Below are 15,355 nucleotides of genomic sequence, written 5' to 3'. Positions count from 1 at the left end.
CTGTACTGGATCAGCCTGTTAAGGTTACAACTGGATCTGGAGCACAAGTCATTAGTAATACGGCTGTGATGTCTTCAGGGTCCACAGCCTTTTTTGCATCCAATGTTGCAAAGAGAAATCAAATAAATCATTATACTCAGACTGGCACATAAGTATTCTGACTCACTAAGTGGGAAAGATGAGCATATATGGAAAGAACACATTTACATCAAACGAGTGATTGTATTTCTTTTGACTTACATTGTCAGTGAAGACAACTCCAAGCTTCCAGATATGATATTTTATATCAATAGAACTCAACCTAAAAAAATAAAATAACTATTTTTAATGTTCAAACCTATTTCGAATTTTGATCCACATCCTAGTTTTTCTTTGAAGAGAAGCATTTTCTGTTTTCATTGTGAGTCCAGAAGATACTGGGGATAGCTCTATGGGCACTGGCATCTTTCTGCTTCCTCACACATGAAATCAATCTTGATCATCATTAATCCATGATGCTAACTGTTATAAATGTGATCTATACTGTGGTTGGGCTAAATTTCTGATATAGGACATTTGGCACAAAGTTTCATGCAATGGATGTTCCTAACATCAATTGATCATGGAAGCCAGCACAATCACAGACAGTTTTCAGTCTATTAACATTCACATCTGGTGTTAATATATCAGAACTACTGGCTAGAGGTTGCCTGAGCAGGAACTGAAAGCAGTTTTCCCCAGTCTTGAAGCCACACTGAGCTAGATCTTGCTGTGAAAATAGTAGTGAGACTAATGCTATTAATGCACAAATGAGACAGCTACTTCAGGCTGTAAATGCACGGTTAAACACAATAATCTAAAAGCTGCTGTTGGATATGGAACATTTTGAACAAAAATGACAGCTCACTGACTGGTTTCCTATTTGAATCATACAACTCCAGTACTTATCCACTGAACTCGTCAGAAGCTTAAAGGCTTTCTCAGCCTAAATATCCTTGACATCATTGTCGTGTAGAGGGTAGAGTCATACAGCACGGAAACAGATCCTTTGGTCCAACGTGTCCATGGCAACCAAGTTTCCCAAACTAGACTAGTCCCATCTGCCCTCATTTGGCTCATATCCTTCTAAAACCTTCCTATTCATGTGTCTATCCAAATGTCTTTTAAATGTAGCAATTGTGCTTGCATGTACCACTTTGTCTGGCAGACCATTCCGCATATGAACCACTCTCTGTGTGAAAACGTTGTCCCTTTAAAAGATTTCTCCTCTCACCTTAAATTTATGCTTTTTAGTTTTGAACTTCCCTACCCTAGGGAAAAGACCTTTGCTATTCATCTTACCTATGTACCTCATGACTTTATAAACCTCTATAAGGTAACCTCTTAAACCCTCGCGCTTCACTGCCAAATATCTTCTCTGGTACTGAAAACTGCCTTCCATGCATATTGAGTCCAGTTCCTTTAGCTTTGAATTATTGCACATCTTTAAAAATGGAATGATGTTTTGGGACTTTTTAAATCTAACTTTTGTTAAATCACTCACTCAATTCAACTATAAATATCTCCTTTTCAGGGAATCACAAAATGGTCAAAGCAGAGAAAGAAGCCACATGACTCATCAAGTCTATGTTGGCTCCCTGAAAGTGCTGTTTAACTTATCAACACCCCTGCTTTAATCCTGTAGCTGAGCATTTTTGTTTTTTTTTGGTTCTTATCCAAATCCATAATAGAATGCCATTATTAAAAGCCATAATGGAATACGAGTCCACAGCACTCTCAGACAGTACATTATAGATCCTAAATATTCAGTGCATAATAAAGTTTATCCTTGTGTCACATTTGGCTCCTTTATCAACCATTTAAAATTTGTGTCCTCTAATTCTCAACTTATCACTACTGGAAACAATTTATCTTTATTTACTTTGTCCTGGAACCCTCAACCCTCAACATTGCTGTCAAAGCTCCTCTTTGCCAAGAAAACCAACTCTAAGCTTCTTCAATCCATTCATATAGCTGAAACTCTCTATCCACCAGTCAATTCTCATAAATCTTTTATGGAACCCTTTAAAGTCTTTCTAACATACAATGGCTAACATTGGCACAATTCTCCAACAAGACTGAATCAGTACTTATGAAGTTAATCATAATTCCTTTCTACTGTGTGCTTTTTGTTTTGCTTTGCTTCCAGAGAGTCATACAGCACGTAAACATACTCTTCAGTCCAACCAGTTCATGCCAGTCCCTGCTTTTATCATTACTTCACTATGCAAGCTGACTCTGTCTGGATGACACTGTCTGCTGTTCCTTGATACCTCTTCTGTCTGATTGTAGTTGCTTCTCCTGTTCTTGCAAAGTCCTGGATGTGCTGTGGAGTACATTGCACTGTTTGTACCTCCTGCTGACACAAATTTGCCTTGCAAAACTCATGGGAAGTCTAAAAGTCTAAAAGTGTAAATCTAATAGCACTACCCACCAAAAAAATCTATCCCACAATGATTGATCCCAGGCTTCCTGGATCCAATAGTTCAACATAGTAAGTGGGAGAAGGGAAATGCACTAGTCCGTCTGGCTTCACTTAAAGATAAAATTATAGAATGATAAAAAAAACTCCTTTGACACAGCTGTGTTATGTACTTAAAACAGAGTTCTAAACTGAAATTAAATGCCTTGCTGCATTTATCACATTTGGATAGATTTCCCACATTAGTTAAATTAGAAAAAAGCAGTCTATTTGTTGCTTATGTTAAGCCACCTTTTAGATCTCCTCTCCATGCGTAAGAGCTAACAATAGCAATAAATGTCACTTACCAGGATACCAACGTTGCTTCTTCCTCTGGGGGCTTTTCAATGGGACTAAAATCCAATGCACTCCTGTCCACACCCAAGAGCTCAGCAATACGTTCAACTCCATAAAGATCTCCATATTTATTAATTACCTGATTGAAACAAAAGCCATATTGAAATACAAGTTATATTGAAACCTGCTTATGATAAATTCAACAAACCTGCAGGAACTATTACAATCAAAATGCCCCAGTGTATTCCAAAATGGGGTGAAAGAGATCTGTTGAAAACAAATTCAAAATTGGAGAAGATGAATGATTTCACTGATCAAGAGCAAGGAAAATAAGAATAAAAGAGATCCTAAAATAGAAGAAAGAAGATTAGATTACATGGAATACGGGGGGGGAGCTAGCCATTTGGATACAAAATTGATTTGAAGGTAGGAGACAGATGATAGTGGTGGAGGCTTGCTTTTAGGACTGGAGGTCTATGACCAGTGATATGCCGCAAGAATAGATGCTGAGTCCACTGCTTTTCATCATTTACATAAATGACTTGGACATGAATGTAAGAGTAAGGTTAGTATGTTTGCAGACAACACCATAATTAGTGGTGTAGTGGACAGTGAAAAAAGTGTGCAGTGGGACCTTGACCAGATGGGCAAATGGGCTGAGGAGTGGCAGATGGAATTTAACTTCGATAAATATGACTTACTGTGTTTTGATAAAGCTTAAGTATACACTTAATGGTAGGGCTCTGGGGAGCATTGCAAAACAAAAAGACCTTGGTGTACAGGTTCATAGTTTCTTGAAAGTGGAGTCGCAAGTAGACAGGGTAATGAAGGTGTTCGGTATGCTTGCCATTATTGGTCAGTGCATTGAGTATAGAAGTTGGGAGGTCATGTTGTGGCTGTACAGGACATTGGTTAGGCCACCTTTGGAACACCACATTCAATTCTTGTCTCCCTGCTATTAAAGTTGAAAGGGTTTAGAAAAGATTTACAAGAATGTTGCCAGGGTTGGAGGGTTTGAGCTATAGGGAGAGACTGGATAGCCAATGTCTTTTCCTTAGGCTGGGGAAGTCCAAAACTATGTTCATCTTTATTAAAGTGCAAATTCAACAGTTACTTTGAGCAAGCACCCATATGCAACCTAGAGCGTATATTAGCAAGTTACTATTGCAGTGTCCTGCTCATTCAGAAGCTGCACTATACTAATATCTGACTGAGACAATAGGCACTAAATACATGGGCGAACCGAAGTTGCATACTATTGTGAACATTAAAATAACCAGAAATAGTAGGGGTTGTTCATTCTAATGTAAGTAAATTGTTGATGGACTATTAAATATTAATTACTATCAATAACACACCAACATTAATTTTGTTTTACAACAATGGAGACACATTTCTGCAGAATTTAATTATCATTGGAAATGTCACAAAATTCAGTTATTGCTTCTGAATTTTTTTTCTCATCATTCTCTCATGTCATCTCTCTCTGTTTCTGCTTATTTTGTTTTTGATTTGGTATTGAATTTATTGTTCTCATTGACATTTTCTGATTCAGACTTTGCTTGCCTCAGTTAACTCCATAAATGCTTACCTTTCTTTTAACAAACTTGTCCCAGTAATTGTTAGGGAAGGATCTGCAACAGTTGTAGGAACATTTGTTAAAGAGAGAGATCAAAAATTTGAATATGTAGAGAGTAGTTTAACATACATAATTACAATAGTTCATGACGAATGATAAAGTTTCAACAGTGGCTCACAACAGACAATGTGGAATTGATTACCTATCACACACCCAATGGAGTGTATGTAAGGGGAAAATTGATGGACTGTATGATGGATGACCAACCTGATATCACTAAGAATTACAAATAGTGTCATCATCCAGATCATCATCTATCATAGACTCTACACTCTTATTAGACTCACTATTGCAAATAAGTCAGCTCTTCCAATTCCTCCTGCACCTTTTTTGAATAAAAATCATTCTCTGAACTCACTTTACCAGTCTGAGAACCTTTACCCTCATCAAGGACACTTCTAAGGAAAAGACGTTCCCCCCTTCTCATCGCCATGGAATCTCAGAAGGGAGAAGTAAGGCTAATGCTTTCAGGCTTGCAACTAAAGTGCCATAAAAATTGCATTTAGCTTAGTTTACAGCTCCCAGTTCCTCCCAAAACACATGATTATTCAGAGGAAAAACTGAAGTTTCTGATCTTGCAGTTCACCCCCTTGAGTGGCATTTGCATTAACATTTGAAAAATAATCTTGAGGCAAAGTATGAGACACATACCAGTGAAATTAAAATAGATCCCAGTGTTTCAAAAACTGCCTATTGATATGCAGATAGACATCACAACAAGGCCCATTTTTGGTGGAAATATCATCAGATCTTCAAATATAACTACTATAAAATAATAGTAAAATGGAACTGAGTGCAATGAAAATTGGATACTGTTTTTAGAAGCTAGCTTTGGGGCTTGCTCAGAACTGTGATGATTCACTTTGTCTTAAAGTTATGTAGTTAGTAATAGTAGGAGTTGGATATATTTATCATAGCTGAATGCACAAAACATGAAACTGCACTTAAAACTGACAATGTGGTAATGTGCGTGCTCAACCAACACCAGTCATATTACAGAGTTGCTTCCTGTTCTCACCACTATTGGGAGATGACAAGGAGAGATCAGGAGGGAGGGGAAAGAAATCCAGACAGTGCATCATTCCTTTCCATCTGTTGAGTGCGGTTACAGATGGAGATCAGGCAGCAGGTCACCTTTCTATCCTCATGGATATGTGCAATCCAAAGAGGTCAGAAATTAGACTGAGATAATTTTCAAATAGTGGAAACGACTCTTCTTAATTTAAGCCTTTTGTTGTGCTCCCTGCATGACAGCAGTGACTTCAATAACTAGTTCAATAATTGTAATGCGCTTTGAAGCTATCTGTGATCATCAAAATGTGTCATATAAATGCAAGTCTTCCTTTTTTAAAATGATTGGTGAACTCAAACGGGCAGTGACAAATCAAAACTAACATGCTTTAGAACGGCAGTCTGCGGAACTAAAAGTTGACTGTGTTTTAAGCATTATTTGAGCCAAGTATTTGTTTTTACGTACGGTGTGTTGATGACGAGACGATCCCACTGTCCTTTAATGTCATCGTCAGATGGCTGCTCGGTGATGTACAAACCATCAAATTCCAACTTCCTGGCAATCTCTTTCTCACGCTTGAAGACTACAAGGGGAACCTTTAAACACATTAGCCAAGAAAATCAACTCTAGCATTCTGGCAAATGTAAAAAAATTAATGCAATATCATAACATACAGCTTTTAACACAAGGATTGCTACAGGTATTCTCAGTTGCCAACACAAATTGTTGGTCAGCTTTTAATGGTGCCTGTCCACTGGCAAGAAACATGGCAGCCAGGCCCAATTAATTGTGAAAGGGGCCTCACATTTGTCTCCCCGTGGAGGTAAACCTTGATCAGGTTAGGGGTCAGGCAGATGGCAGCAAGGGTTGAAGTGGGTTACTGAGCTCATCACTGACAAATAAACGCCACAGCTTCACACGGTTTAGTTGTGGGCCATAGGCTTTTCCAAACTCTTGGAAGTCCACCCAGCAACCTCCTGGGCAGGTCACTGAGGAGAGACGGGATGTGTAATTGTTGATGGTCTTTTGTAATCAGGCACTCTGTGTCAATGGGAAGGTCGGGCAGCTGCTGAAAGACAAACCCTGCCCTTGTCCATTAATTCCTGTCACCACTGCTCCACAATCCACATTCCAATTCAACTTACCTTTGGTTTGGGGAGCCATGATGATGTTAATCCTCTGCTGGGTGCATTACTGCTTCCTGCCACTGCTCCTGGGGCACTGGTGGCAATGAGAAGCTCCCAGCCTCTGCTGGACCAACAAGCACTTAGTGAGAGGGACTTGTGCGGCCAAGGACCTCAATTGACAGGAAGGCCTGACTGGAAACATGTTTCTGTCAGGTCTCCCACTATGAAGTGACAGAGATCCCAATCAACCTGACAAATCCTAGCTAACGCTGCTGAACCAACAACTGGTCTTCATATTTAGAGCATTACGCGCCATCAACTGACCCAAGCTACAGAAGAAAGCATGAGAATAAGTGACCAAGAGCTTGAGCAAAGAGAGTGATTGCAAGGAGTATCTTAAAGGAGTAGAGACAAGGAAGACAGAGGTGAAGACATGAAGTGATTTTGGGCAAGAAATCCAGAATTTAGTGTCTTGACAGCTGAAGGAGAGACTATAAATGAGGGAATGAATGAAGTGCAAATAGACAAGAAGCCTGGGTTTGAGCAACATAGCAGTTCGTGGAGCTGAAGAATTTTCCAGCAACAGGGAGCAGTGAGGCCATGAGAGATTTGAATACAACGACTAGACTTTTAATACTGAGGCAGTCAAGGATTGAGAAGCAACATAGGTCAGCAAACACAGGGGTGATGTGTGAATGGGACTGGGGTCAAAGGTTTGGTGGAGATCTGAAATTTCTGTAAGGAGACAGAATGGTGAAACAGAATTGTTAAACCTAGAAGGTTTTCAGCATCAGGTGACCTGAGGAAAGAACAGTGACAGATAATAGCATGGTTGTAGGCAGTTTTGGTATTGAGAGGATATAGTGTAGGTAAGTCGATCCAGGATCAAATAAAATGTTAAGGTTGCAAACAATCTGGTTCAGCTTGCAGATGAGGTTTGGGGTCAATGAAGAAGAAACAGAGCATTTGATGACCATAGATCCATAGTTGTACTAATGCTTAATTGGAGAAATGGGCAAGTTTGTAAGTACTATACCTTCAATATGTAGTACCCTATGATACAAAGCATTGAGATGATGGTATGAATAATGGCAAGAAGCATCAGTGTTGGGGCCATGTATCCAGTTGTCTCCTGTAACACGTAGTAATCTACATTATCGTCATTCCAGAAACTAAAATCACCCTCGTCATCATCCTCAGGAGGCTCAGTGACCTTAAAGGGAAACACAAATAAGAACATGCTTCAGAAACAGTGCAAACTGTGTATTTCATGGAAAAACAAACATTTCAACACATATTTTCAACTTCCTCTTTTTATTCAAGACAAACCATTTCAGAAACAGAAGTATGAACTACTGATCAGAGCAATCAAGAAGAAATGAATATTTTTCTTTTTCCAGCTTTACCCTTAATTGTAAAAACTATCAGAGCTGCAATGCATTTCTAGCAATTTCTGTTTTTTCCTTCAAGTTACTATTTAAACTCAATTCTGAAATTGTTAAGAAGGGTTGATTTTGGATGATGTACAGCAAGCTGGAGTTTTGACATGATGATTTGTACTCACAGCTACACTTCCCTTGGACGGAACTGAATATTCAGTGTGTTACTTTAAGCCTTTTAATTAAGATTATGTACGATTCCTGAGATCAACACTTTCAAATGATGGTGTCAAATGTAAGTTTCAATTCATAAGAACATAAAGTCAATTGTGAGAAAATGGCATCAAATATCCTCATCCAAAGCCCAGTAAATACTTATTCAGTCACAAACTTTTTTCACACCTCTTAAGCAATGCCAAATTCATCTCCCATTGCTCTGGAAATGGGCAAAGAAAGCAAATAAGTCTCCCTATATTTGCAAAATCCTCAATATCTTGTCAATAGTTACCAAACATTTCAAAGTTAAAAATCACACAACACCAGGTTATGAGAGTCAACTGATGAAGGAGCGTCGCTCCGAAAGCTAGTGTACTTCCAACTAAACCTGTTGGACTATAACCTGGTGTTGTGTGGTTTTTAACTTTGTACCAGCCCAGTCCAACACCGGTATCTCCAAACATTTCAAAGTTGCCTCTGAGGCCACGACTAGATCTACCTTTCAGTGAAAGAAACATTTTTTCTCGTGTGTTTAATGCTGCCAAATTTAATATTATTCCATTTTTTTGAGCCAAGGTTCCTTCCTTCCTCCAATCATATCTCATTATTTAAAGACCACCATCATGTCTCCACTCTCTATGCATTGTTTCTGAGTTAATAGCTAAAGACTCTGTATGCACAATTCAATTAGCAGTGAGTCATACAACCATAATGAACTTGAAGGTGAACTAGATGGATTTAGATTTTTTTCAGTGTTTTTCCTCTGAACCAATGATGGGGCCAGATCCAACATGTCATTCACACTCAACATATCATGTCTCAAATTACTCACATGAACATGGAGAAGTAATTAACTCCTGCATAATTCATGAAAAAGTTGTAATTTCTGCTTGTGCTCTGGCAAACATCCAACTTAGGAAACTATCTCCACTTTTCATAATCAACATTTTATTATTTAAAGCTTCAAATATTAGTTATTATTATAAGTAGCAATTTGAAATCCAATATAGACCTTTGAATTAAGCAACATCACATTATGAGGAATAACTTGACTTTAGTTTGCAACAATATTAGATTGGGTTCTGCATGAAACATGGCCCTCACTGGATCTGACCCTTGACCTTCATATACTGCACTTTGCCATTTTCCTGTCATAACTAGAGGTAATATGCACACTTCTGAATTCCAAATTCTGGTCTCCTTTTCTTGGACTGATCCTTTGGAGGCCTGAAGATCTTATGAAGATTTTTTCTTGTAGACACTGTAGACACTTATACAGCTAATCACAGTCATCTCCTTTCACATTGGACATGAATAAGCTTTTTATGTTCTTTTTGTTTGCATTTTCATTGGAATTTGACAAATCTCTCACAAATACCATTTATCTTAACTGATATGAAATGTCTTCCCTGGTATTTATTGCAGAGAAACCTGGAACTGCTGCACTCAGTAAGGCACCATTATCTTTTCCTTCCTCTATACTTGTGTCATTGCTTGTTATGAGTATATTAGCATGTATTACAAAATCACAATATCAAAAGAGGGAGAATAAGGTACCTTGTAGAACAGCAGAATGAAATTGATAGAAAACGCCACAAACAGAGCTAGCAATCTCAGGTTGTAGAAATTCCTGGCTAGATAATTCTGAAACAAGAATGATAAATTTGTGATATACCAATCTTGACACAGCATCTCAGGACAACTTGATATTTTACTTGTTTTATCACATTCTAATATTTATGTTGAAGAAATTCTACCACTGCTGTAGAAACATTTATATTGAAGAGTATATTCTCTGCCAACTATATCCATTTCAAATCATGGTAGTATCTCCAGATTCTGACTGACAGAATAGGATTGGAGGTGGATAGTAAATGGATCCACGTTCTGGAATGAGAAATGCAAGTAAATTCAGTAGCTGTAACCAAAATCAATGTCTAGATTAGAGTGGTGCTGGAAAAGCACAGCAGGTCAGGCAGCATCCGAGGAGCAGGAAAATCGACGTTTCTGGCAGAAGCCCTTCATCAGGAATGAAAGAAGGGAGCCTCCGGGGTGGAGAGATAAATGGGAGCGGGAATGGGGCTGGGGAGAAGGTAGACAAGAGTACAATAGATGGATGGGGTGGAGATGAAGGTGATAGGTCAGAGAGGAGGGTGGAGTGGATAGGTGGGAAGGAAGATTGGCAGGTAGGACAGGTCATGAGGATGGTGCTGAGCTGGAAGGGAGGAGCTGGGGTGAGGTGGGGAGAGGGAAATGAGGAAAGTGGTGAAGTCCACACTGATGCCCTGGGGTTGAAGTATTCCGAGGTGGAAGATCGGGCATTCTTCCTCCAGGTGTTGGGTGGTGAGGGAGTGGTGGTGGAGGAGGCCCAGGACCTGCATGTCCTCAGCAGAGTGGGAGGGGGAGTTGAAATGTTGGCACAGACGGTGGGGTTAATTTGTGCGCGTGTCCCAGAGATGTCCCCTAAAGCACTCTGCGAGAAAGTGTCCAGTCTCCCCAATGTAGAGGAGACCGCATCGGGAGCAACGGATACAATAAATGACATTGGTGTATATGCAGGTGAAACTTTGATGGATGTGGAAGGCTCCTTTGGGGCCTTGGATGGAGGTGAGGGAGGAGGTGTGGGCGCAGGTTTTGCAATTCCTGCAGTAGCAGGGGAGGGTGCCAGGAAGGGAGGGTGGGTTGTTGGGGGGTGAGGCCTGAGCAGGTAGTCACGCAGGGAACAGTCTTTGCAAAAAGCGGAAAGGGGTGGGGATTTTCCTGCTCCTCGGATGCTGCCTGACCTGCTGTGCTTTTCCAGCACCACTCTAATCTAGACTCTGATCTCCAGCATCTGCAGTCCTCACTTATGCCAAAATCAATGTCTGCTAATTTTTACCACTATCATCTGAATAGGAGGAATGTGTAGTGTTGCGGAAAGAGGATGAAAAATGGCAGTAACTCCATTGTTTATTCAGGAAGCTGCCCAGACACAATTAGCTGAATGGATGTCAGGACAAGTTACCTGAATGTGCTGGGAACATGGTTCAGAGAAGGCTGGGAGGGGTGTGTGCAAAAACATGGGAGGAGCATATCACTAAGGGTGAGGCAGAAACTGAGCTTATGGGAGTATTGATCCTTCTCCATTGCAGGTAAAAACCTGCTCATCAGCTGTGAGACTTTCTTAATGTTGTTGTATGTGACACAGGTCTGGCCCATCCCTGAACCAGCACTTGCAGACACCCGACCCACTTTATCTGAAGTTCGAAGATGGACCACGTATGCAGGAACACCACGTACAAAGCTCTGGATAAGTGGGGGAAAGACATACCTAATGTTGCCATCATTCTGATGGCCGCCTTTGTGTATGGCTGTACCAAGCTGCGTGTAGACCATTGGAGAAAGTGAGGACTGCAGGTGCTGAGATCAAAGTTGAGAGTGTGGTGCTGGAAAAGCACAGCAGGTCAGGTAGCATCCGAGGAGCAGGACAGTCGATGTTTTGGGCATAAGCCCTTCATCAGGAAGCAAACACCAATTATCACTATGTACTGAGGATCTACCTGTCCCTGGTGTTACAAAGTGGGGTCTGGCCTCAGCGCCGAGTAGTTGGACTGTTTCCATATTATTTGTTCTTTATGGAAAAATGTGCCAAGAAAAACACCTTTGACCACAAGTCAATTGGGCAGCAGTCAGCCCTGTGGATGCTGCCTGGTGATTTCCTGAGCAGACTGTCAAAATCACTTGGTGGAATGCCTCATCATCAGACGTATACACATGCAACAAGATGTAGCTTGGTAGGTTGTCAGAAGGGCACTGCCCATCAGATTCTATATAAATGTCCAGTCTCTGTGCACCGCTGTGCACTGCCCTCAAAGTGGCTGCAGAGGGGATAGAGACTGTCACACATTTCTCGCTAGAAGGTGCCTTTGTAAAGGAATCCTGGAGGAAGATTCAGTGGTTTTTGTTGAGGCTTGCCTGTGCAACTTTGTGACACGGGACTCTGCGCTGTATGGTCTGTTCCCCAGGACGCATACTGAGACAAATATCAACAGCATCTGGAGGACCATCAACTCAGTGAAAGATGCTCTTTGGTCTACCCGAAACCTGTTGGTCTTTCAGTGCAAGGAGTTGATCATGACCAAGTGTTTGGGAGATAGTGAGGACTGCAGGTACTGGAGACTCAGAGTCAATAAAGTGTGGCGCTGGAAAAAACACAGCAGGTCGGACAGCATCTGAAGAGCAAGAGATCGCCGTTTTAGGCATAACCCTTCATCAGGGCTGGGGATGGGGGTTTGAGGCTGAGAATTAGATAGCAGGAAGGGGTGGGGCTGGGGGAAAGGTAGGTGGGATGGCGATAGGTGGGTGCAGGTGGGTGGTGATTGTGATAGGTCGTGGGAAGAGTGCAGCAGATAGATTGGGAGGAAGATGGACAGGTAGGTTTAAGTCAAGAGGGTGGATCTGAGTCGGAGGGTTGGATCTGGGATGGGGTCAAGGATGGGGAGATTTGGAAGCTGGTGAATTTAATGTTAAGGTTGTGTGGTTGTAGGCTCCTGAAGAGGAAGATGAGGTGTTCCTCCTCCAGTTTGTAGGTGGCCTTATTTAGGTGGTGGAAGAGGCCCAGAATGGACATGTTATCAGGGGAGTGGGAGTGAGAGTTGAAATGGTTGGTCACTGGATGGTGGGGTTGGTTGGTGCTTACGGACCAGAGATGTTCTCTGAACCACTCTGCAAATTTGCACTCAGTCTCCCCAATATAGAGGAGACCATATGGAGAGCAAAGGTTTCCTCCGGGTGCTCTGGTTTCATACCACAATGGAAAGATGTGCAGATTAGCAAGAATAGCCATGCTAAATCATCCATAGTATGCAGGCCAGGTGGATTAGCGAAGGATACACAGGGTTACAGGGAAAGGATAGGGGGTGGGATGCTCTTCAGAGGGTTGGTGTGGTCTCGATGGGCCAAATGCCTACTTCCACACTATAGGGGTTCTATGATTTGTACAACTCCAGTATCACAATGTAGTTTCTTAAGGTTGCTACATTTAATAAAGAGAAATTGACCAAAACTTTAAGCTGGAAGTCATTTTATACGTTGTATAATTGGAGCACTGAATGCTCAATTTAAAAACACAGCCTAGTTAAGTACCAGAATCTTGGTTTGGTAAATTTCCAGCCCCTCCCAGAAGTTTGCCAAGAAGGCCTCAGGCTCCTTCTTTTTCTGCCCACGGCGTTGCTTCTTTTCTGTTTGCTCTTTTCCCTCACTTTCAATCGGCTGTTCCTCTTTGGCTTTGTCCTTCTTCTCGCCATCTTCTGTGCTATCAAGGCAAGAGCACACCAGGAATCACTTACCTGGCAATAACTCAAATGTGAACTGAAATTCTTTGTATCGACATGCTGCGACTGGAACTTACTCAGCCTTCTCGGCCTCTGCTCTGCTCTCAGCTTTGCTCTTTTGTTCAATCTTGAATTTCAACATAAAACACAACAAAAGACATTTAGGTTGTAAACTATCAGAAAGTTGGAATATTTTGAAGTTGAAAGTGGGAAATGCTTTTAAAACTTACCTCTGCTTTCTTCTGTTGCCGCAATGCCTTCTCGATACTAGGAGGGCTGTCCACTCCTATAATTTCTGAGACATCACCAAGACCTCCATGCATATCGCTTGCTGTTTTGCCTGCTTTTTTTGTACCTGTACCAAATATATCCGGCATCATATCTGCTTCATTTTTCTCACCTTGTACTGCAGACTCAAGCTCTGTGACAACACTTGCTTCAGGAATTTCAGCTCTTTCGGGTTCTGCCACATCTCCATGAATTCCAAGTTGTGTTGGATCAGGCATGCTTGCTAAAAGATCTGTGACAGTGATGTTTTTGGCACCTTCAACTAAGCCACCACCAAACATGGCACTCCACACAATCTGGAAAAGTCCTTGAACTACACTGAAAACAAAGAACACAAGGGCAGTCAACAGTATCCAGAAGAAGGAGAAAAATGCCATGAGTAACTCCATGGTTGTCATCCTCTTAATTTTTTTGTACTGCCTTCTGATATTTTTAAATGTGAAAATGCTGAAAAACTTAAACAATCGGGTTTTGAAATCATGATAAGCTGCTGCAAAAGCACTTGAGGATTCGAGAACTTCTTCATCGCTCTCCTCTTCAGTTGAGATAGGCTCATCTTCATCATCATCAGGTCGCTCAGCTGAATCAGGCTCCGAGATTTCAGAAGCGAGTTGCATTTCAAATATGGTGTCCTCGCAAAAATTTACAAAGAGTTCCATTTTTTCTGATTCTCCTCCTTCATTCACAACATCAAAGATAAACTGCCTTTTGGATTCCTTGACTTGAGGTTTCTCCCATTGCGTTCTACTCGATTCGCTGATTTCAAAGTAGACCCTTTCTATGCGCTTTGCAGCGCCCATAATCTCAATGCGTCCTAAATAGGGTTCAAAGTAAGTAAGCACGCTTTGTGCTGGTTGTAAAAGAGTCGCCAGGCGGCTGTCATTAGGCATGTGTTCAGATAAGTTGGTCAGTAATACAGCTACATTAAAACCAATGTCCTTGGCAGGTTCATGGAATCGATCAATAAACTCGATATAGCTAAACATATCATTTTCATCAGCTTCAACACAAGACAGTAGAAATTCTATTTCAGGTTGTGTGTATTTCTTCTGACTCTCTAAAGCTTTCTGAAATTCCTTTTTGGACATTATTCCTTTACCATCTGGGTCATAGACTTTGAAAGTATCGGAATTGGTTATCTCCTTTAATTTCAGAAACATATCAAAGAACTTCAGGATCATTTCCACGTTGCTGGAAGACTCAACCAATGTGTCTACCATCTGTTTGCCTATTGTTCCATTTACAACGTTACCTAAGATTGTAGAGAACAGCACAATGAATTTAAATACACACAGATGCAAAATGTTTGAATGAACTAAGTCCTGAACCCAGATGTTAAAAATTTGAAATAATTACGGCGAATATGAGAAGTTTTCTACCAATGAACAAAAAATGAAAATTGTATTTAACTAGATTAGATTACCTACAGTGTAGAAACAGGCCATCAACCCAACAAGTCCACACCGATCCTCCAAAGAGTAATCCACCCAGACCCATTCACCTACATTTATCCCTGACTAATGCACCTAACACTATGGGCAATTTAGCACATCCAATTCACCTAACCTGTACATCTTTGGACTGTGGAAGGAAACCAGAGTATCCA

At 40.9% G+C, this 15,355-nt stretch overlaps 1 protein-coding gene across 9 annotated transcripts in view; it reads right to left on the bottom strand.

Moving 5' to 3' along the window:
* ryr3 (ryanodine receptor 3) overlaps positions 1-15,355 on the bottom strand; it is a 382,820-nt gene that overhangs the window by 27,796 nt on the left and 339,669 nt on the right. For all 9 annotated transcript variants that reach the window (XM_072569064.1, XM_072569065.1, XM_072569067.1 and 6 more), the window contains 9 exons: positions 13,692-15,001; positions 13,539-13,588; positions 13,274-13,442; positions 9,707-9,793; positions 7,591-7,767; positions 5,893-6,023; positions 4,368-4,410; positions 2,788-2,915; positions 241-301 (listed from right to left, as the gene is read on the bottom strand). In XM_072569064.1, coding sequence (XP_072425165.1) covers positions 241-301; positions 2,788-2,915; positions 4,368-4,410; positions 5,893-6,023; positions 7,591-7,767; positions 9,707-9,793; positions 13,274-13,442; positions 13,539-13,588; positions 13,692-15,001 — 2,156 coding nt within the window. The remainder of the gene's footprint in view (positions 1-240; positions 302-2,787; positions 2,916-4,367; positions 4,411-5,892; positions 6,024-7,590; positions 7,768-9,706; positions 9,794-13,273; positions 13,443-13,538; positions 13,589-13,691; positions 15,002-15,355) is intronic.

The sequence above is a fragment of the Chiloscyllium punctatum genome, chromosome 4, assembly GCF_047496795.1.
Source record: "Chiloscyllium punctatum isolate Juve2018m chromosome 4, sChiPun1.3, whole genome shotgun sequence".
NCBI lineage: Eukaryota > Metazoa > Chordata > Chondrichthyes > Orectolobiformes > Hemiscylliidae > Chiloscyllium > Chiloscyllium punctatum.
The sequence above is the reverse complement of the archived record's forward strand: the minus strand, read 5'-3'. Positions and strand labels throughout refer to the sequence as shown.